This window comes from Miscanthus floridulus, chromosome 8 (assembly GCF_019320115.1).
Source record: "Miscanthus floridulus cultivar M001 chromosome 8, ASM1932011v1, whole genome shotgun sequence".
Taxonomy (NCBI): Eukaryota; Viridiplantae; Streptophyta; class Magnoliopsida; order Poales; family Poaceae; genus Miscanthus; species Miscanthus floridulus.
The window spans coordinates 161,136,090-161,157,464 of record NC_089587.1 but is presented as its reverse complement, the minus strand read 5'-3'; the positions used below and the strand labels follow the sequence as shown (position 1 = coordinate 161,157,464).

Here is a 21,375-nt window from a genome sequence, read left to right as displayed (position 1 = left end):
GGTACAAACCCCCGGGCGACTCAACTCAAGTCACCCGGGGGCTCGGGGGCTACACCCATCGGGTGCGCTCGCGCGCACCCTCCGGCAAATTAAGCTTCAACGAAATCAAAAAACACCCTCCAGGCGGTTCTACCCGAATCACCTAGAGTCTCGGGGGCTACTGTCGGGGACCTAATACCAGGGTACCCCAGGAGGTGGAACCGATAACCGTCAAATATAAAAAACTTCTAGACGCATAAGGGCGCCATGTCATCCCTTGTTCGAGTGACAGGAGTTCGGTTCCGCCTCGCCCAACACCTTTGGGACGGGCTCGGTCTCGCCCGAGGGCCGAGGGATAAACTCCGTCTCGCCCGACGCCTTGAGGACGGGCTCGGTCTCGCCCGAGGGCTGAGGGATGAGTTCCGTCTCGCCCGATCCCGGAGGGGTGGGGTCAGCCTCACCCGACGCCTTTGTAGGATAACCCTGCCTCGCCCCAAAGGCTCAAGGCTAATCTCCGTCTCGCCCGACGCCTATAGGGCGGGCTCGGTCTCGCCCGAAGGCTAAGGGATAGATTCCGCCTCGCCCGATCCCGGAGGGATAGGGTTAGTCTTGCCCAAGAGATAGGGATTGGCCTCCGTCTCACCCGACGGCCCAGAACGAGCCTCGCCCTGATCGATATCTATCCCTCATAACGATGGGTACAGGACGAGACAAGACGTTCGGGTCAACCATGGCTCCAACGACCATACCCTGCGCCCTGACAGGAAAAGAACTGCCAGGGAACGACAGGACTGATGCTTTAGACCCTTCCGGGCGCCGCAGAGCCCAAAAGGTATTACAGGTGCGTGCACCTCACTCTGTAGAGTTGTAGGCGCCGCCTTCAGCTCTGGGACACGGAACCCAACGAAGATATACGACAACCGCTACGCTCCAAGAACGGATTTGCTATCTCCACGAACGACGGATACTCCGTCACCGCGCTGTGGACCCGAGGGAGCGGGGGGCCCTCTTCCCGACCCCTTAGGTCCTCCCAGTCAGAGAGCCTTGGCCACGGCGCTACACCGGACCCCGACCCCGAATTCTCCCAACAAGAATCATGGGAACCAGAAGGCGTGTGGAGCAAGGCTGGGGGGAGGCTCCTAAGTCAAAACCACTATACTACAACCCATACCCTGAGGGTAGCATGCTGTGACTAATCTGACATCCTACAGAGATATCGACAACATCATAAGCACTTATCTTCCTTCGCACTCATCAGAATGGGGGACCTGATCAGGTAGACATGAGCCACAAGGCTAAGTAGAGTACGCATCCTAGAGCCCTCACCCTTGTAAAGCCAACCCCTTCATCTATAAAAGGGGAGGCGCATCCTCCATCAAAGGGACGGGAAAAAAGAGGACCGAACAATAGAACGCACTCACACACATTCAAGCAGCTACGAAGCTCTTGACCATCTTTCAATCCTTCGATCAGAGACTTGGGACCAGTCCCTCTCTCGGCAGTTTGTATCCCTTACTACAGATCGTTACGGTGCTAATAACACAAGCAGCAACAAACTGGACGTAGGGACGTTCCGCCCAAACCAGTATAAATCATGTGTCCTTTAGCGCACCATCCGAGCCTAACGTGCATTACTATAAATTTACTTGCCAGTGCTTATACGAAACACCGACACCGGTGTTTTGGACCGGTGGGCCCTCAACCAACTAGTAAAAACGTGCTGCGTGCCCCTAATCCCGGATGGTGATGTAAAGAGACACAAGATTTATACTGGTTCGGGCAATGGGTGCCCTACGTCCAGTCTAGGGAGATCGAACCTTGTATTCCTTGCACCGAAATGCTCGTAGTAGGGGGTTACAAAGCAGGGCGAGAGAGGGAGCTAGTCCTAGGTTTCTGCGCGGAGCGGCGTGGATTGCTTGAGATGTTGATCTCAGGACGGCGAAGAAGCGTGCGTGTTACGGAAAATCGAGTGTGTGTTTCGTCTACCTCATGAGTCGTCCTTCCCCCTGAAAACGGCCCAAATCCCTCCCTTTTATAGTTGAAGGGGGGACAAGGGTGATACATGTGTTAGCTATGCGGCGTCGTGTGAACAGAGGTGGCATGTCCGAGCCCTGTAACCTATTACTATGGCGGCATGGTTGATGGAGTGGTCCTATCCTTGAAGCGCTGGAGCAACATGCCGGTCACATCCGAACTTTGTGCGATCGTGGGAGCTCCAGTGATGGCTGGACGTAGGGCCTGGCAAGCGACGTGCTGGTTGCTGTGTGTTGACTGCATGAAGAGCCGAGGCCCAGTTGGTGCCGAGGCCGAGCCGTCGTAGGGGGCTCGACAGGCGCAAATCCTGAGGTTGCCGAGACCTTGGAGTAGACTGCCGAGGCGTGACGGGAGCAGTTGGCTCTGTACACTGATTCTGAGGCTATAGCAACCTGGACTTGACTCCGCACGCCGCGTTGTTTCTGGAGTAGGGGTTAGGTCGCACAGCGTAGTACAGGCGCTGGTCGTGGGCATAGTACCGAGCATAGTGGTCAGTAACCCCTGTCCAGTCCCGGATGGTGTGGCGTCGATGTGACTACCGTCCAGTCGGCCACGCCGCGGTGTCGAGCCGTCATGCGGCTATCATCGCAGGAGTAGTTGAATGCACCATTTGGACGTGATGTTTTGTCTGAGAAGTTGGTCGAGGCGGAGGCGACAGGGTTGTTTTGCCGAGCCGGCCTTGAGCGAGGCGGAGAATCGGCGTCTCGTCCGAGGCTGCACGCGCGGATCCTCGGGTGAGGCGGAGAATTGGTTCCTCGGCCGAGACCCTTCACGCGAGGCCTCGAGCGAGGCGGAAAACTAGTGGGCCATCCAAGGCCTCTTGCGCGAGGCTTCACGCGAGGCAGAGATTTGGTTGGCCGTCGAGGCCTTCCGTGCGAGGCCTCTAGCGACGTTTAGCTGACAGTTGTCCCTTGGCTTTGATTTTGATGGGTTCTAAGTGATTTTTTCGATTGATGCTTAGGGGACCCCTTCTTGTGGTACCCGATAGTAGCCCCCGAGCCTCAGGGAGAGTGTGAGCGCTCTCTTTGAGGTTTTGTCGAGACTCAGCTCGCAGCAGCTCCTAGCGGGATGATATTCCGTACTTGAGTCCTCGATGGGTGCGCGTGAGCGCACACGCCGGGTGTAGCCCCCGAGGCCCTGGAGGAGTGAATTTATTCCTCCAGGGGCTTTCCTTGCGTTGTGAGAGTTTATTGTGTTTGTCGGGCCTGTGAGTGCGAGTTCGGGTCGCTGAGCCTCAGCAAGGTTGCAGGAAGAGCCCCCTAGCCTCTGCGTGGAGCGAGAGGGCCGTCAGGAGGTTCCCCTAGCTTTTTGTGCGGCCCTCACGCATCCTTTTCATTCGGAAGGAGGGGTGGAGGGTGCCATGCTACCCTCGGTGGGCGCGAGCAGTGACACCCCCGGTGAGCTGTTATCGGGTAAGTCCGAGTGGAGGCCCGAGCCCCGTTCGCTAGGGGTCGGCTAGCGGTCCAGAGACGCACTCCAAGAGTACCAGAGGGTTTCTCTAGTGGGTGCCGGGGCCGTTCGCTGGGCCCTGGTGGCTCGGTGCCTCCCTACGGTGGGATCCCATTCGGAGACCTCCCTATCGGTCTCGGACATGACTTAGGGCGTCCCGAGCGAACGTTTGCTCGGGCCTCGGCCATGCGCAGGCTCACCCCCAGTCGTCCCTGACTCTGATGGCCCTGGGGCGGCTAGTCGAAGCCCTCGGGGGCCCAGCCTTCGAACCCCTGGACCGTAACGGGCTCGATGCCCTTTATCGTGTTTTTTCGGGTCTTCAAGTCGCGAGCTTAGGTCGCTTGTCTTCGTCCTGGGTGTAGGAAGAGCCCCCGAGCCTCCACATGGAGCGAAAGGGCGGTCGGGGGTTCCCCTGGCTTTTCATGCCACCTCGTGTGTCCTTTTCATTCAGACAGAGGGGTTGTTTGCCGAGCCCCCCTCGAGTGTGAGCCTGGGTCGCTGGGTCTCGGCAAGGTTGCAGGAAGAGCCCCCGAGCCTCTGCACAGAGCGAGAGGGCGATCAGGGGTTCCCCTGGCTTTTTTGTGCACCCTCGCGCATGAGGGTTTGTTTGCTGAGCCCCCCTCAGGTGCAAGCCTGGGTCGCGGGGTCTCGGCATATTTGTAGGAAGAGTTCCTTAGCCTCCGCACGGAGCGAGAGGGCTGTTAGGAGCTCTCCTGGCTTTTTGTACGACCCTCGCGCAACCTTTTTGTTCAGAAGGAGGGGTTTGTTTGCCGAGCCCCCTCAAGTGCGAGCCTGGGTCGCTGGGTCTCGGCAAGGTTGCAGGGAGAGCCCCTTAGCCTCTACACAGAGCGAGAGGGCCGTCAGGGGTTCCCCTGGCTTTTTTGTATGACCCTCAGCGCTTCCTTTTCGTTCGGAAGGAGGGGTGGAATATGCCAGGCTACCCTCGATGGGCGCGAGCTGGTGGCACTTCTGGTGAGCTGTTATCGGGTAAGTCCGAGTGGAGGCCCGAGCCCCAGTTCGCTAGGGGTCAGCTAGCGGTCTAGAGACGCACTCCAAGAGTACCAGAGGGTTTCTCTAGTGGGTGCTGGGGCCAGTTCGCTGGGCCTCGGTGGCTCGGTGCCTCCCTACGGTGGGATCCCATTCGGAGACCTCCCTGCCAGTCTCAGACATGACTTAGGGCGTCCCAAGCGTTTCGCTTGCTTAGGGTCTCGGCCCCGTATGGGCTTGCCCATAGTCGCCCTGACTCTGTTGCCCTAGGGCGGCTGTCAAAACCCTCGGGGGCCCTAGCCTTCGAAACCCCTAGGACCGTAGTGGGCTCGGCACCCAGTTCCTTCGTCTGAAAGGAATCAGGTGGGGGATATTCCCTCCCCCCATCGGTTCGACAACAGCAGGCGCGCCTTTTGAGGCGATTTTCTCGAGGAGGCGGAACGGCGCCTGCCGCTGCCGTGGTCGGACATCGATGTCGTGTCAGCGGAGGGAACATAACTGTTCACGCGATTAATGAGGGAAAGGTGGGTACGTGGGCGGTAAAATCGGATCTGGATTAACTATGCCGGATCTGGGGAAACTTTCCTCGATTTCGTCGCCCGCCCGTTTCACCTCTTTCCTGCATAAATACGCAATGAGCCTCGCCCCTCCCCTCCTTACCTTGCCTGCATTTGCCCTTGTCGCCCTTGAGCCGTTGCTAGAACAGAGAGCGCCGGGGAGAAGGAGAGAGAGAGGCGAGGTAGAGAGAGCGAGGGAGGTTCACCGTCGTAGTCGTATTCTCCGTCGCACCCATGGCCGGCGCCGTTGTCGTTGAGGCAGGAATCTTGGGATCAGTCCGACGTCACCATGGAGACGCTTCAGTCGCTCGTCGACGGTGGACTTCTTCGCCTTGGTTATCCGACCCCAATACAGGCCAGGAGTGGATTCGCTCCGTCGGACGAGCCGGAGCCGAGGCCACGCGACTGGCTATGTCGTGAGCTTCGTGTCCTTTCACGAGCACGGCCTCGGCTTGCTGGTGGATCGATTCATGCGGGCGCTCCCGCACTACTACTGGCGTGGAGCTCCACAACTTCAACCCCAACTCATCGCGCAGGCGGCCATCTTCGTCGCCGTCTACGAGGGGTACCTAGGGATTGCTCCCCATTGGAGTTTGTGGCTCCACCTCTTCTGGGCGAGGGCACACCACCAAGCCGACTAGGCACGACGGGCACGAGGAGGGCGGTGAGGGCCGGTGGCTGCACTCCTCCAAGTGCGCTAGGATCGGCAGCACCTTTACATCCCGGCCTAGCTCGCCTCGACCAATCACCGCTGGTACACCAGCTGGTTCTACCTCTGCAACGATAGACGGGGGCTCCCCCCCTACACCGGGCGGATCATGGAGAGCTGTCCGGAGAAGTGGAGGTATGGCATCCCGAAGGAGGATCAGCCCAAGCTGTAGCCGCTCCTAGAGGGACTAGAGAGGCTACCTGGCCGTGGCCTCACGGCGGCTGTGGTCGTGGCGGCCTTCCACCACCGGAGGGTGCTGCCGCTGATGGCTCGCGGCGGCGCCTATTCGAAGATGAGGCCAGGATGAGCGATCGAGGGCATTCCGGATGTCTAGCCTTCGCCCTCTCCGATGAGGAGATTCTTCGTCGGGTGAGGGAGACGGTGGATGGGAAGCTAGGGGCGGTGGTCTGGCCCCTATCTGCGATGCACCTGTCATGGGGGTACTTTTCTTTGGTAAGTCACATGCTGCTATGGCCCCCCGAAGGCCTCCTCATTCCTTACCATTTCTGGTCCTTTATTTGCGTTCGTCGTTCCTATAGGGCATGAAGGGACGTACGAGCCTCCCCACGGCCCATTCGCTGAGGACTGCAGCGTGGCGGGCGATGAACCGGGCGCACGCAGAGGCTTAGAAGAGGCAGAAGGACGCCAAGGAGGCTAAGCGTACGAGGAAAATCCTCGCGTGCGAGGGACTGGAGAGGCGCCACTGGCAGCAAAGGTGGATGGTCTCCAGTTGGAGGCGTCCCCGTCGCTGTCACTGTCGACGGATGCTTCGGATGGAGATGACGAGGGTGAGGTGGGGCGGGGTCCCCTGGACCATCTCCCTGACATCGGGGAGACGGTGCCCAGGGCGTCGGCAAGCAGCCCGGCACTCCTAGAAGGAGGAGGAGGAGATACCTCAGGGCTGCCGATCGCCCTCCCTGGGGCCGAGGCCGACACGCCCGAGGCACGAGCATTGGGAAAGCGCACCGTCAGCCCGGTGGGATCGATGGTAGCGGTGGGGTAGGTGGCAGTGGGGGCGACGCAACTGCTCCCGCAGAGGACCGAGGGGGCACCGGGGTTCGTCAAGGATCGGCCGGTGCCAGCGGATACAGAGGTCGTGCCTCTACCGCCGCCACCGCCTTCGCAGAGGAGGGTCACCGTGCCAAAGCGATTGCAGCCACGCTCGAGGTAAGCGTATTTTCAGCAGAGTTGCAGCATTTCTCCGTTCGTTCTTTGGTCTCACGCTGACCCCATAAGTATCTCTTCTTCAGCCAGAAGCATCCTATGGAGGTGCCCACCTTGGCGCCACTTAAGGCGCTCAAGGTGAGTCCCAGTTCCACCGCCCACTGGGTGGTGGAGGCGCAAGCCGCCATACAATGTGGTGCGGCATCGGCGAGGGCCGACCTGAAGGAGCCAGTCACCCCAGGAGGGGCTGCCGAGGTGACCCCAACATAGACGGGGGAGGGAGCGCCTCCGCCCCACGGGGCCGAGGCTCGTGACTCAGATGGGGCCGAGGCACCCTATTTTGCCGAGGCCACTAAGGTCAAGGCCCCTCGGGCCTCCGAGGCTGAGGCGACGGAGGCCGGGGCGCCCAGGACTATCGAGGCCGCAGCGACGGGGGGCTGGAGCCCCAGGGGCCACTGAGGCTGACGTGGTCGCGGCGAAGCCGTTGGCCCAGGAAGTGGAGATGAAGGCGGCAGAGGCCTCGGTGGTGCCCCTAGTCCAAGGCCTGCCGCTGTTATGGGAGTGTGCCCAGGAGGCGGAGGTCCAGCCGATCTCCTCCAATGATACTTCCCGGGCGTAGGAGGTGGTCGATGCCGGGGTGGTCGGCACCGTGGAACAGCCGGCTCTGACCCCGGGTGAGGGAAGCTTGGCCCTCGTGTGGGTACGACCCGAGCCCCACGGGTGGGATCACCCGCGTGTCCTATGGCAGAGCCGAGATAACCCTAAGGGGGAGCCTCTGTTCGCCCTTGAGGACGCAGCCGAGGGCAGACGTTGGGACACCTTTGAGCAATACCGCTAGCTAGCGGAGCGGTCACTGCGGACGGCGCTGTCCGTGGTGGCCGACGATCTGCCCGGGGTCGCCCAGGTTCGCACTTTCTTTTCTTATGTGGTGTCATCTTTTTCTGAGTTTTCTTGTAATGAACGACCCCTGTTTTGCCTATCTAGGAGCTCGAGACCCGGTCCCTTCAGAAGTTAGTGTTCCTCCGACGGGAGAGGGACGTCTGGGACCAGCTCCAGTGGTAGAAGGACCTACTCGCTCATGCCAATGAGCTTCTATCGGCATGGAGCGTGGAGGTGGAGGACCTCCGCCTATGTGGTACCGATATGGAGGCTACGGCAGTGGTGGCCCAAGAGCAGGTCGCCCCCCTTGGTGGCGCGGGTCAAGGAGTTGGAGGAGGAGCTGACCCGCGTGGCCGGTGATCGGGATGCCTTTAGGTCCCGGGCTAGAGAAGCCATAGCCTCTATCAAAGCTCGTGTTGGACAGCTAGGGATGGAGCAGGGTGCGCACCAACTGACGAAAGGGGCCTTGGATGAGGCCCTCAAGGTGGCTGAGGCTTCCTAGACCGAGGCTGTGGTCTGGAGGGCAAAGGCTGAGGGTGAGTCTTGTTCCCCTTGTTTTATTTGTTTTTCTTGTGTTTGGCCCCTAACTCCTTGGTGTGATATAGAGCTGGAAGAAGAGGCTTCTAGGGTGGCCGAGGCTTCCCGGGTCGAGGTCCAGCGCCTAAAGGAGAAGGCTGAGGCTTCTCAGGTCGAGGCCCAGTGCTGGAAGGAGAAAGCCGAGGCCTCCCAGGTCGAGGCCCGACGCTGGGAGCAGAAGGCCGAGGGTGAGTCCCATAGGCTTCCACCCCTATTTGGCTTGTATTCCCTTGCGCTCAACCCTATTTCGTTGCTTTTGGTGTAGAGTTGGAGAAGGAGGTCACCCAGGCAGCTGAGGCCTCCGCCGTAGTGCAGGCGGTGCTTGAAACCGAGATCGGGGAGCACGATGCACTGAAGAGCGCCACCCATACTGCCTATGAGGCCCTAGAGGTCGAGGGGGTCCAGTCAGGAAGCTCTCTCGAGAGCCGCCTGATTGCGTTGAGCGACCAAGTGCGCGAGCGACTCCGAGGGGCGCAGCATACGGGCGTTAAGCGTGCCCTAGCCGTCATCGCCTCGCACTACATCGGCGTCGACCTCAAGGCCATCAGCGATGGCTATGTCCTGCCTGATGATGACGGAGAGGCCGACGAGGAGGTAGCGAAGCTGATGGATGCGGCGGAGGGTCCCGGCACGGTGCTGGCCAAGCTGTTCGAAGAGGAGGTGGTCCCTCCTACGCCGCCCGTCGATGCGGAGACCCTAAGGCTTGACCTAGGCCCAAGAGGCCATGTAATTAGATTAGGGATTATGTTACCCTATCATAACGCTGATGGCCATCGAGGCCTTTTTAAAGTAATCGTGCGACTATGCTTTTTTAATCGTTTTTCATTGTATTTTTGAGCCTCTGCCCTCTGTATTGTTTCTGAACAAATTTCTTGCAAAAAACTTCCTTGGAGCCTAAGCTGCCCCTCGGGCAAAAGGTGGTGAGGGAGTGCTGTAGCCTAGAGGCATAGGCCATCTCACGACTCAGCCAGCCTTTTGGCCTTGAGACAGTCTTTTGGTCCTTGGGTTTTTTCATAATTGACTTATCAGAGCATAATAGAGAGTTTGGCATAGAAATTTTTTTGAAAAGTGACTAAAAATGGTGCGTGGGACTTAGGGGGGAGTCCCCCCTTCTAGCCCCTGAGGGAGGCTCGGTTCTATAGAGGCAGAGCTGAGTCTCCCTTATGGTGTTATCGTAATGCTGAGGCCTGCGATGGGCTCGGCGGGTTTCTCGAAAAATTAGAACAATTAAAGAACGCTTCTTAATTGTATTTCGGGAAACAATGTACACAATGCTTGGGAATTTAAGGATAAAAGCGACGTAGCTGTTCTATGTTCCAAGCGTTGGTGAGGATTTTGCCCTTCTCATTGGCTAGCTTGTAGGTTCCGGGCTTCAGCACTTGGGCGACGATGTATGGTCCTTCCCATGGTAGGGTCAGCTTGTGGCGGCCCTTGTTGCTCTGCCTTAGCCTCAGCACCAGGTCGCCCACCTTCAGGTCGCGGTCCTTGAGCACAAGGTCGCCCACTTCAGGTCTCGGCTTCAAATGCGCGGGCTTGATAGCATCTAGAGCTTGCTGGTATTTGGCCGAATGTAGCAGCGCAACATCTCGGGCTTCCTCTAGCTGGTCGAGGTGCATCCTCGCGGGTAGTGTGGTTGCTCTGCTCGTTGTAGGCCCGAAGCCTTCGGGGAACCGTACTCCAAGTCAGTGGGAGGATGGCCTTGGCCCCATAGACTAGGGAAGAACGGTGTAAATCCTGTGGCTCGCTCGGGTATTCCTCAGGCTCCAGATGACGACGGGAGTTTGGCAAGCCATTTCTTGCCAAACTTCTTCACCGGTTGTATATTCTTGGCTTGAGACGCTTGTAGATCATGCCGTTGGCCAGTTCTACTTGGCCATTTGTCCTAGGGTGTCCCGATGGCCGACCAAGCCACACGGATGTGGTGGTCATCGCAGAACATCAGGAATTTTGGCCAGTGAATTGTGTCCCGTTGTCAGTGATGATAGTGTTCGGAACCCTAAACCTGTGGATGATATCGGTGAAGAACAGCACCGCTTGCTCGGACTTGATTTGATTGATCGGACGAGTCTCAATCCACTTGGAGAACTTATAGATTGCTACTAACAGATGGGTGTAGCCCCCGGGGGCTTTCTGTAGCGGCCCAACCATGTCCAGCCCCCACACGGCGAAGGGCCATGTAACGGGGATGGTTTGGAGGGCTTGAGCTAGGAGGTGCGTTCGCCGCGCATAGTACTGGCATCCCTCGCAGGAGCATACTAGCTTGGTGGTGTCAGCAACCGCCGTCGGCCAGTAGAATCCTTGGCGAAAGGTGTTTCTAACGAGCGTTCGAGGCATCGCATGGTGCCCGCAAGCTCCCACGTGCAAGTCCCAAAGTAGGGCTCGACCTACTTCGGTAGCGATGCATCATTGGAGGACGCCAGATGGGCTTCGCCGATACAACTCGCCGTCGCTGAGGACGTAAGCTTTGGCTCATCGCGCGAGCCATAGGGCTTTGGTTCTGTCCACGGGGAGCTCTCCTCGAATGAGGCAATCAAGGAGCTGGACCCACCAGTCCGTGCCCTGGTCGGCCTCAGGAGGTTCCGTATTGACTTCCATCACCTTGGGCTCGGCCGAAGGGGTCTCGGCGACGGAGGGGGCCTCGAGCCCTGCGGTGGGCTCGACCGATGGGCCCTCTCTCGCCGCCGAGGCATGGTCGATGGAAGGCTTGCACAGGTCTCTGGTGAAAACGTTCGGGGGGGCTGGGGCCCGCGTCGATGCCATCTTTGCAAGCTCATCTGTGGCTTCATTGAATTTGCGCGTGATGTGGTTGAGTTGGAGACCGTCGAACTTGTCTTCGAGGCAACGTACTAGCTTGCAGTACGCCTCCATCTTGGGGTCGTGGCAGTTCGACTCCTTCATCACTTGATCGACAACGAGCTACGAATCGCCCCGAATGTCGAGACGCCGTGCCCCAAGTTTGATGGCGATCTGCAAGCCGTTGACGAGGGCTTCGTACTCGGCTGCATTGTTGGAGGTGGCAAAGTGGAGCCGAATCATGTAGCACATGTGTACTCCAAGGGGTGAGATGAAGAGCAGACCCGCGCCCGCCCCGGTCTTCATCAGGGATCCGTCGAAGTACATGGTCTAGCATTCCACCTGGACTTGGGCTGGTGGCAATTGGGTGTCGGTCCACTCTGCCACAAAATCGGCCAAGACCTAAGACTTAATTGCTTTCCAAGGCACAAAGGACAGAGCCTCCCCCATGAGTTCGATGGCCCACTTGGCTATCCTACCCGAGGCCTCCCGGTTATGGATTATCTCCCCCAGTGGGAAAGACGACACCACGGTTACCAGGTGGGATTTGAAGTAGTGACGCAGCTTGCGTCGAGCCAAGACTATGGCGTAGATCAGTTCTGGATGTGGGGGTAGCGCGTTTTGGTCTCGGAGAGTACTTCGCTGATGAAGTAGACAGGTCGTTAGATGGGTAGAGCATGCCCCTCTTCCTGCCCTCTCGACTACTACGGCCATGCTGACCACTTGGGTCATTGCGGCGACGTAAAGCAAGAGAGCCTCACCCTTGGCTGGCGGTACTAGGATGGGAGGATTGGTCAGCAATGCCTTGAGTTGGGCGAGGGCTTCCTCGGCCTCGGGAGTCCACAAAAAGCGTTCCGATTTCCTCAAGAGGCGGTACAGAGGCAAGCCTTTTTCGCCAAGGCGCGAGATGAAGCGGCTCAGAGCCGCAAGGCATCCCATAACCCTCTGTACTCCCTTAAGGTCTCGGATCGATCCCATGCTGGTCACAGCCGAGACCTTCTCCGGGTTGGCCTCGATGCCGTGTTCCGATACTATGAATCCCAAGAGCATGCCTCGGGGAACCCCAAACACACATTTCTTGGGGTTGAGCTTGATGCCCTTCTCTCTGAGGCATTTGAAGGCTATCTCCAGGTCGTCGACGAGATCCTCGGCCTTTCTGGACTTGACCACGATGTCGTCCACATAGGCCTCGACGGTTCACCCGATGTGCTCGCCAAAGACCTGGGTCATGCACCGCTGGTATGTGGCCCCCACGTTTCTGAGGCCGAATGGCATAGTCACGTAGCAGTACATGCCTAATGGTGTGATAAAGGAAGTCGCAAGTTGGTCGTACTCTTTCATCTTGATTTGATGGTAACCGGAATACGCATCGAGGAAAGATAGGATTTTGCATCCCACAATGGAGTTAACAATTTGGTCAATCCGAGGTAATGGGAAAGGGACTTTCGGACAGGCTTTATTCAAACCGGTATAGTCTACACACATCCTCCACTTCCCATTTTTCTTTTTGACTAACATAGGGTTAGCTAACCACTCTGAATGGGACACTTCCTTGATAAATCTGGCTGCCAAAAGCTTCTGCACCTCTTCGCCGATGGCTCTGCGCTTTTCCTCGTCGAATCGGTGCAGGCGCTGCTTCACCGGCCTAGAGCCGGCCCGGATGTCTAAGGCGTGCTCGGCGACCTCCCTCGGTATGCTCGGCATGTCCGAGGGACTCCATGTGAACATGTCAGCGTTCGCGCGGAGAAAGTCGAAGAGCACGGCTTCCTATTTGATATCGAGGGTGGCACTGATCCTCAGCGCCCGGTCGTCGGGGCAGGTGGGGTTGAACGGGACGAGTCTGATGGCCTCCGCAGGCTCGAAAGCTCCGGCGTGACGCTTGGAGTTGGGCACCTCGCTACCGAGTTGGTCGAGGTTGACGATGAGGGTCTCGGCCTCTACGATAGCCTCGGCATACTTGATGCACTCGACATCGCAGTCGTATGCATGCTCGTACGTGGACTCGACAGTGATGACGCCGTTGGGGCCCGGCATCTTGAGCTTGAGGTACGTGTAGTTGGGGACCGCCATGAACTTGGCATAGCATGGCCGCCCCAAGACGGCGTGGTAGGTTCCCTTGAACCCAACCACCTCGAAGGTGAGGACCTCCATATGGTAGTTGGAGGGGGTACCGAAGCAGACGGGCAAGTCGATGCGCCCGAGGGGCCACGTACGTTTCCCTGGCACAATGCCGTGGAAAGGCGTGGCACCACCCCGGAGCTGTGATTGGTCGAGCTCCAGAAGCTCCAGGGTGTTGGCGTAGAGGATGTTGAGGCCGCTGCCTCCGTCCATCAATACCTTAGTGAGCCGGGTATTGCCGATGATGGGGTCGATGACAAGCGGGTACTGCCTGGGGTTCGAGACGTAATCAAGATGGTCATCTTGGTCAAAGGTGATTGCCTCTCGAGACCAGTTGAGGTACCAGGGAGCGGCCACCTTCACCGAGAAGACCTCCCGGCGCTCCCTCTTCCGCTGTCGTGCGGAGAGGCACGCCGAAGGCCCGCCGAAGATCATGAAGGCATTGCGCACCTCAGGGAATCCGTCGTCCTTATCATCGTCCTTGTCGTCGGCGTCCCTCCTCTTGGCATTGTCGTCGGGGAGCCCGAGCTTGGCGTAGTAATGCCACAGCATGGTGCATTCTTCGAGGGCATGCTTCACCGGGCCCTGATGATAAGGGCAGGGTTTCTTGAACATGTTGAAGAGCCCGGGGCCTCTGGGGCCTCGGGGGTTTTTGCGCTCTGCGGCCGCGACTAGGCCGGCCTTGAGGACTTCCTGCTTCCCCTGGCAACCCTTCTTCTTTTTCTTGAGGAGGTGGGGAGTCGAGGCCCTGGGGGTCTCGTCCCTCCGCTTCCCCTTGGCGTCATCATCGGGGAAGATGGCCCCAACAGCCTCTTTGCCTGAGGCGAAGTTGGTGGCGATGTCAAGCAGTGCGGCCACCGAGGTTGGCATGTTCCAGCCCAACTCTCGGACCAGGTCTCAGCAGGTGGTACCAGAGAGGAAGGCTTGTCTAATTTCTGAGTCGCCGACGCTTGGCAGCTCGGTGCACTTCTTGGAGAAGCACCGGATGAAGTCTCGGAGAGACTCATCTGGTGCCTGGCGACAACTCTTGAGGTCCTAGGAGTTCCTAGGGCGCACGTATGTGTCCTAAAAATTCCCGACGAAGATCCTGACCAAGTCGCGCCAGTCATGGATCTACGAGGGAGGGAGATGTTCAAGCTAGGCTCGTGCCGAGTCTGACAGGAACAACGGGAGATTGTGGATGATGAGTAGGTCATCGTCCACGCTGCCTAGCTGACACGCCAGGTGGTAATTAGCCAGCCAAAGTTTGGGGTTGGTCTCGCCGTTGTACTTCGATAGGTTGGCCGGTTGCCGAAACCAGGCCGAGAAATGAGCAACACGGATAGCTCTGCTAAAAACTCAAGGGCCAGGCAGCTCGAGAGAAGGACTGCAGTCCTCCTCACTATCGTAGTGGCTACCCCAGTGTGGATGGTAGCCCCGGGTGGCCCCTCACTGTCATGGTGCCGTCATCGGCCGATCACCTCATGGTCTCCTTGCGCCTCGCGTTGGTTGTTGAGGCGGTCATGGACTGAGGGAACCCTATTGGCTGTCGATACCTGAGCAGGCTTAGGACGGACTGAGGCCCCCCTGTCCTGCTAAGGCGGCGCCGTGGGAAGTTCTGAAGTGCCCCCGCGTCGTCTAGAGGCAGAACTCTCGGCCTGCTGCACCGCGGCGATTTCGAGGAGATCCCGGAGCTCACCGCGGACCCGTCGCCCCTCCGTAGTAGAGGGCTCGGGCATCGTTCGGACTAGCATTGCCGCGGCCACGACATTCTGGCTGGCGCGATTGAAGATTGGGGGATGCTCGCCCCCTTCGTCGTCGTTGATGCGGTGATGGACATCGCGGGCCCTCCGCCGGGCTCCTCCGCCATTACCGCGGCCTTGCTGCTCCTGCTCAAGAGTATCTTGGAGCTGCTGCAGAAGGAGTTGGTCTTGTTCGACCTTGGCCTGAAGCTCTCGGAGTTTCTCTAGGTCTGGGCGTCAAAGTTGTCCGGGGGCCGAGCCCTCGTTCCGCGCTGCTAGTGGGACAACGCACGGAGGTGTGGCATCACCTGCTCCCTAGCGAAGCGGGGAACGGTTGCCTGCCCCCTTGTCCTCATCGTCCGTGCTTGGCATTCCGAGTCCGACGTGGAAGCACTCACGAGTGGGATCGTAAGTGCCTTCGTCGTTAGAGTCGGAGTAGCCGAAGCAGTAGTCACTCACGGCCAGGAAGCGGCGCATAGCTTCAGGGTCGCGAAGTCCAAAGAAGTCTGCTCCAGCCCATGCCTCGTCCTCCTCCGAGGAGTTAGCGTGGGTGTGAGTCGGAGTCATGGTGTCGAAGTCGAGGGTAAAGCGTCGGTGGCATCCTGAGGGCTCAGCGTGAGCAGAAGCGTAGGCGGAAGCGTAGGTGGTGGCGGCATTCCTCAACCCGAAGGGGTACGGGGATGGTGCCATCGCCAGGCTTTGCTCTGTCGAAGCTGACTCCTCAGGAGGTGGCGGGACAAAGCTTGACGACGGAGCATCGTCGTGCGCCACCGGTGTCTTTCCCTTGTCCAGGCTCAGGCTAGACAGGTCCCCAACTAGGGCCCTGGTGCCAACAGCTGGTCGTGGGATGTCGGCGGAGAGCGGCGAGTCGCCCTGAGTTCGTGTGGTGTCGGGGTGGCCCCGCTCGTGTCATGCCTGGCGAGCGCGATGAGAGCGGCCGCCCAGGCGCCGCCTGCGCCTGTGCTGCGGGGTGCGTGACATCGTCATCGGTCGGTGGGCTTGGGGCGTGAGAAGTACCATATCGTACTCACATCCTAGAGACATGAACTCTAGGCTCCCGAGCCAGATCACCATACCGAGACGCAGTGGTCGTACGTGATCTGCCATCCAGAACTTGTTAGGGAGATGAAGCTGACACACAGATCCCCTACCTGGTGCGCCAACTGTCAATGTTTTGGACCGGCGGGCCCTCAACCAACTAGTAAAAACGTGCTGCGTGCCCCTAATCCCGGATGGTGATGTAAAGAGACACAAGATTTATACTGGTTCGGGCAATGGGTGCCCTACGTCCAGTCTGGGAGATCAACCTTGTATTCCTTGCACCGAAATGCTCGTAGTAGGGGGTTACAAGCAGGGCGAGAGAGGGAGCTAGTCCCAGGTCTCTGTGCGGAGCGGCGTGGATTGCTTGAGATGTTGATCTCAGGCGGCGAAGAAGTGTGTGTGTTACGAAAAATCGAGTGTGTGTTCGTCTACCTATCAGTCCCTTTCCCCCTGAAAACAGCCCAAATCCCTCCCTTTTATAGTTGAAGGGGGGACAAGGGTGATATATGTGTTAGCTATGCGGCATCGTGTGAACAGAGGTGGCATGTCCGAGCCCTGTAACCTATTACTATGGCGGCATGGTTGACGGAATGGTCCTGTCCTTGAAGCGCTGGAGCAACATGCCGGTCACATCCGAACTTTGTGCGTCGTGGGAGCTCCAGTGATGGCTGGACGCAGGGCCTGGCAAGCGACGTGCTGGTTGCTGTGTGTTGACTGCATGAAGAGCCGAGGCCCAGTTGGTGCCGAGGCCGAGCCGTCATAGGGGGCTCGACAGGCGCGAATCCCGAGGTTGCCGAGACCTTGGAGTAGACTGCCGAGGCGTGGCGGGAGCAGTTGGCTCTGTACACTGATTCCGAGGCTATAGCAACCTGGACTTGACTCCGCACACCGCGTTGTTTCTGGAGCAGGGGTTAGGTCGCACAGCGCAGTACAGGCGCCGGTCGTGGGCACAGTACCGAGCACAGTGGTCAGTAACCCCTGTCCAGTCCCGGACGACGTGGCGTCGATGTGACTGGCGTCCAGTCGGCCACGCCGCTGTGTCGAGCCGTCGTGCGGCTGTCATCGCGGGAGTAGTTGAACGCGCCGGTCGGACGTGACGTTTTGTCCGAGAAGTTGGTCGAGGCGGAGGCGACGGGGTTGTTTTGCCGAGCCGGCCTTGAGCGAGGCGGAGAATCGGCGTCTCGTCCGAGGCTACACGCGCGGATCCTCGGGCGAGGCGGAGAATTGGTTCCTCGGCCGAGACCCTTCGCGCGAGGCCTCGAGTGAGGCAGAAAACTGGTGGGCCGTCCAAGGCCTCTCGCGCGAGGCTTCGCGTGAGGCGGAGATTTGGTTGGCCGTCGAGGCCTTCCGTGCGAGGCCTCTAGCGACGTTTAGCTGACACCCTTGGCTTTGATTTTGATGGGTTCTAAGCGATTTTTTCAATTGTTGCTTAGGGGGCCCTTCTTATGGTACCCGACAATATACTATAAAAATATGCTACTTTTACTAAGACATACTCCATCCGTGCCTTATTAATTGTCGTTCTCAGCGTCTCAAAAATAACTTTGACTAAATTTATATAAAAAATATTAATATTTATGATATGCAATTAAATATTATTAGATAGATCATTGAATCTATTCTTATAATAAATTTATTTAGAGATATAAATATTATTAATATTTCTTACGAATCTACTGACATGTAAATCAACAGCAACAAATATTTTAGGGACAAAGGACGCACCGCCAAGCACTCATCGAATCCTAAACCAAATTTGTCCTCACTCTCACCCTCCCTCTACTTAAACCCGCCAAACCCCTTTCACAGACATCACACATCACAAGAAACAAGAAGCCGTGTAAAGGGGTGCACACACACAGCCAGCACAGCACTGAGCACTGCACTGCGGTTCTCCATGGGCGCCGTCAAGCAAGAGGTTGAGGGATGTGTACGCAGCCACCTGCGGTAGCACGCTACTGCTACGGCTGCAAGGACAAGCAAGCAAGAACGTGCCATGGCGATGGAAGCAGAGGAAGACGGAGGTGGGCTGGAGGGAGCTCATCCCTGGGTTGCCCGACGACGTGGCCATGGAGTGCCTGGCGCGGGTGCCGAGCCGGTCGCACCAGCCGCATGCGCAGCGTGTGCCGCGGATGGCGCGGCACCGTCGGGTCAGCCGAGTTCCGGCGGCCGCCGGAGGGCCGCCGGGGCGTCGGAGGACATCGTGTTCCTCGTCCAGACCGCGCCCGCGCGCGGCGACGGGAAGGGGATCGACGCCAGAATGCGCGCTGGCGGCGGCGAACCTCACCACCGGCGAGTGGTGGCGCGTGAACTGGCACGGCCGACGGCCTGGGGACCCGTCCCGCTCTTCGCGCAGTGCGCGGCGGCCGGCGACGGGCGGCATGTCGCCAGTCGTGGGGGGCTGGGACCCGGACACGCTCCGCCCGACCAGCGACGTCCGCTTGCTGGACGTCCCCGCCGGCACGTGGCGGCGCGGCCCGAGGATGCCGGACAGCCGGAGCTTCTTTGGGTGCGCTGGGGGCGACGGAAACGTCTACATCGCCGGCGGCCACGACGAGTGCAAGAACGCGCTCCGCTCCGCCTTTGAGTACAGCGTCGCGGCCGACGACGCCTGGCGCGCGCTCCCGGACATGTCCGAGGAGCGCGACGAGCCGCAGCTCGTGGCGACCCCGGGCCGCCGCGTCCTCCTCGCCGCCAGCGGCTACCCAACCGAGGCCCAGGGCGCGTTCAGGAACACCGCCGAGTGCTACCACGCCGGAGGCGACGCCGACGCGTGGACCAGCGCGAGGGCGACGTGATCCCCGGCGGCGACACGGCCGGGAAGACGTGCCTGGCGTCGGTGCGCGGGACGGTGTGGGCCGTCGGGGCCGGGAAGGACGGCGTGCGGGAGTGGGACGGCGACGCGCGCGCGTGGAGGGACGTGGCCGACGGGCCGCCGGGCATGAAGGCATGCGTGAAGGCGGTTGGCGTCGGCAACGGCGGGGCCGTGTTCGTGTTCGGCACAGTGGCCGACGCGGCGGCGGACGGCGTCAAGTACTCCGCGTGGGTGATGGAAGCGAGCGGCGGTGCATGGAAGCGAGTGCCCGAGCCGTCAGAGTTCGGCGGGTTCGTTTACTCAGCCGCGGCCGTGTCTATTTAGGTGTTTAGAGCTTATACTATTTTATAAACGGGCGCTTTTTGCAAGTGGCGCTTAATTACACTTGTCATTGAGCGAAGCAAGTCTTGTTTTCTAATAATTCGAGTGTCAGTTCACTGTCTGAATGTTGTCTCTTAGGATTCAATTTCCTGACAGTGCACCTCTTTCCATTTTTTACTCGAGAATTGCTATTTCAGCATAGCTTGTTCGCTGTGGCTTTAAGCCACTGCGGTTGCAGGCTTTTAGACGAAGTGCATGCCCTGAAATCACAAAAGCCACATGAGGACGACCAGACCGAGGACGATGCTTCATGCCAATAGTCTCTGAAATCACAAAAATATTTGACTTTGCAGATTTTTTTTTTCTCGAATACGCATGAGTATGCGTATCAATGTATTAGGTAGATAGAGGTTTCAAATTTACAAGAGTTTGCCGACGCCGGCCCTGCGAAAATATTTGGCTTTGCAGATGAAATTCTGTACTTATTATTCTTACAGAAGTAACCGGAGCAACTCCAAATCTATATATCCAGAGGAACAATACGACTGAGCAAACAGGGTGCAGTTCCTAGGAAGAGGAAGGGGCGTCTGGTTGCCTGCCAGGGAGCGCTGCTACAAATGCAGGGTGTGCCATGTACTCCGAGTGAAGCCTAGCAAGCGTGGGGTAATTTGACTGCGGCAAAGAAGCACGTTTCATTAGCAGTTCTTTGATAAAAGAATCGAAACAATGATTTACATTTGTATAACAAGAGGAAAGGCGGTACCATGTCAATTTTAGTGCGTTCAATGGCTGCATAGATCTGGGGTGCAAGGAATACATCTGCCTGCATGTGAAGAAGAAATGAAAAGACAATTGAATCAATTGGTAGCGGGTCTATTGGCAATAAACCCAGTATTTGCAAACAAACCTATATAACAGACTGAGGGCAAGTTGACAAATAGCGGGTTTATTGGCACAAAAGAACACATTCTGGTTTTAATTCTGCATAAAAACCAGGAATACATATCATAAGGCATTGCTGTTCTACTAGGAATTTTATAGTTTCTGAGACTACTACTGTACAAAATGCGCATAATGGGTTCCTAAAAAACTTACCCTTATGTTCAATTTGAGTTAATAGCCCATAATCACATACCCTCTCCTTTAGAATGAGCATGAAATAAACAATGTCATCTTAAACTTTCAGAAAACCATAAAAAAATTACTTGTCTTGACAATAGAGCAAAACTGCTGATGCTGCTTCATTTTTTTTTTCAATTCCGTTTTCCCCCCTCTTCACACACACACACATCACCAGTGAGTGCCCCCAAAAAACGCTAGGTTAAATCAATATGATACCATTTCACTCCAGAACAGCTACAAAGACAAAGTCACTACCATGGGAAAAGAACCCATTCTAAAAAAAGGTGACAACTGGAGTATCTTGGGAGCAAACGTACCAGTTGGACTTCATCTCCTGTTGCATACTTCCCAGCACATCCTTTTAGTTGTATTAGGTTCTCAATAGCTATCATTATGGAAAGCGAGCACATTACAGAATAGCAAACTGAGAACTATGAGTGAACTTCTATAATGATGTAATACAACAGAACTACAAGGCGAGAAAAAAAAATTTTAAAGCAAATTTGGTTGATGAAAGTAATGCAGTAAAGGACGGTTATGTCCGTGATACAACCTGTGAAACCTCTCTCGATTTGTTGTTGAGTCCACAAGACACCCTCCCCAGCACCAACCTTTTGGTCAATGAACCTCTGCAAATAGATAAGCAATGGATCAAATAATGTCCCCATACAGTAACTTTACATTTGATATCCCTCTATTTGAGTGTGCACTTTCCCCTATGATATTCATCAGTGATTGAGCTGAAACTTTTGAAAATATTGGCTGTGTGCGGCTGCAGAGGCCGGTATTGTCCTCTTTTCTTAAAAAAGTAGCTTTTGTTCTTTAAACAAACTGTACAGTATATTTTACAAACAAGTTGTCTCAACACGGAATCAATCTGCAGCAAAGAAATTGTATAATTGCACAATGCAGGCGGGGAACTGGGAATCCTATATCACTATAAAACTCGACTAAGGTGCACAAATCAATCTATTTCTACACGAAGAAGCACATATGCCAAGAAATAAGGTACGGCATACTTACCAACACTGTGAGGTTATGGAGGGGTTGAATACCAGAAGCTACAATGCTTGCAATCTGCCATAGAAAGATAGAAAAGTTCGGTGATAA

General features: G+C 57.2%; 1 protein-coding gene and 1 pseudogene across 1 annotated transcript in view; one reads left to right on the top strand and one right to left on the bottom strand.

Annotated features, from left to right (window-relative positions):
- Nucleotides 1-17,904: 17,904 nt before the first annotated feature.
- On the top strand, nucleotides 17,905-19,146 carry LOC136473868 (F-box/kelch-repeat protein SKIP20-like; annotated as a pseudogene).
- Nucleotides 19,147-19,483: 337 nt separating this feature from the next.
- Nucleotides 19,484-21,375, bottom strand: part of LOC136470085 (glutathione S-transferase Z1-like) — a 2,728-nt gene continuing 836 nt past the window's right edge. Inside the window, exons 2-6 of the mRNA XM_066468045.1 lie at nucleotides 21,289-21,342; nucleotides 20,819-20,894; nucleotides 20,583-20,650; nucleotides 19,907-19,966; nucleotides 19,484-19,815 (exon numbers count right to left, since the gene is read on the bottom strand). Of these exons, the coding sequence (XP_066324142.1) occupies nucleotides 19,711-19,815; nucleotides 19,907-19,966; nucleotides 20,583-20,650; nucleotides 20,819-20,894; nucleotides 21,289-21,342 (363 nt within the window). The 3' untranslated portion in view covers nucleotides 19,484-19,710. The remainder of the gene's footprint in view (nucleotides 19,816-19,906; nucleotides 19,967-20,582; nucleotides 20,651-20,818; nucleotides 20,895-21,288; nucleotides 21,343-21,375) is intronic.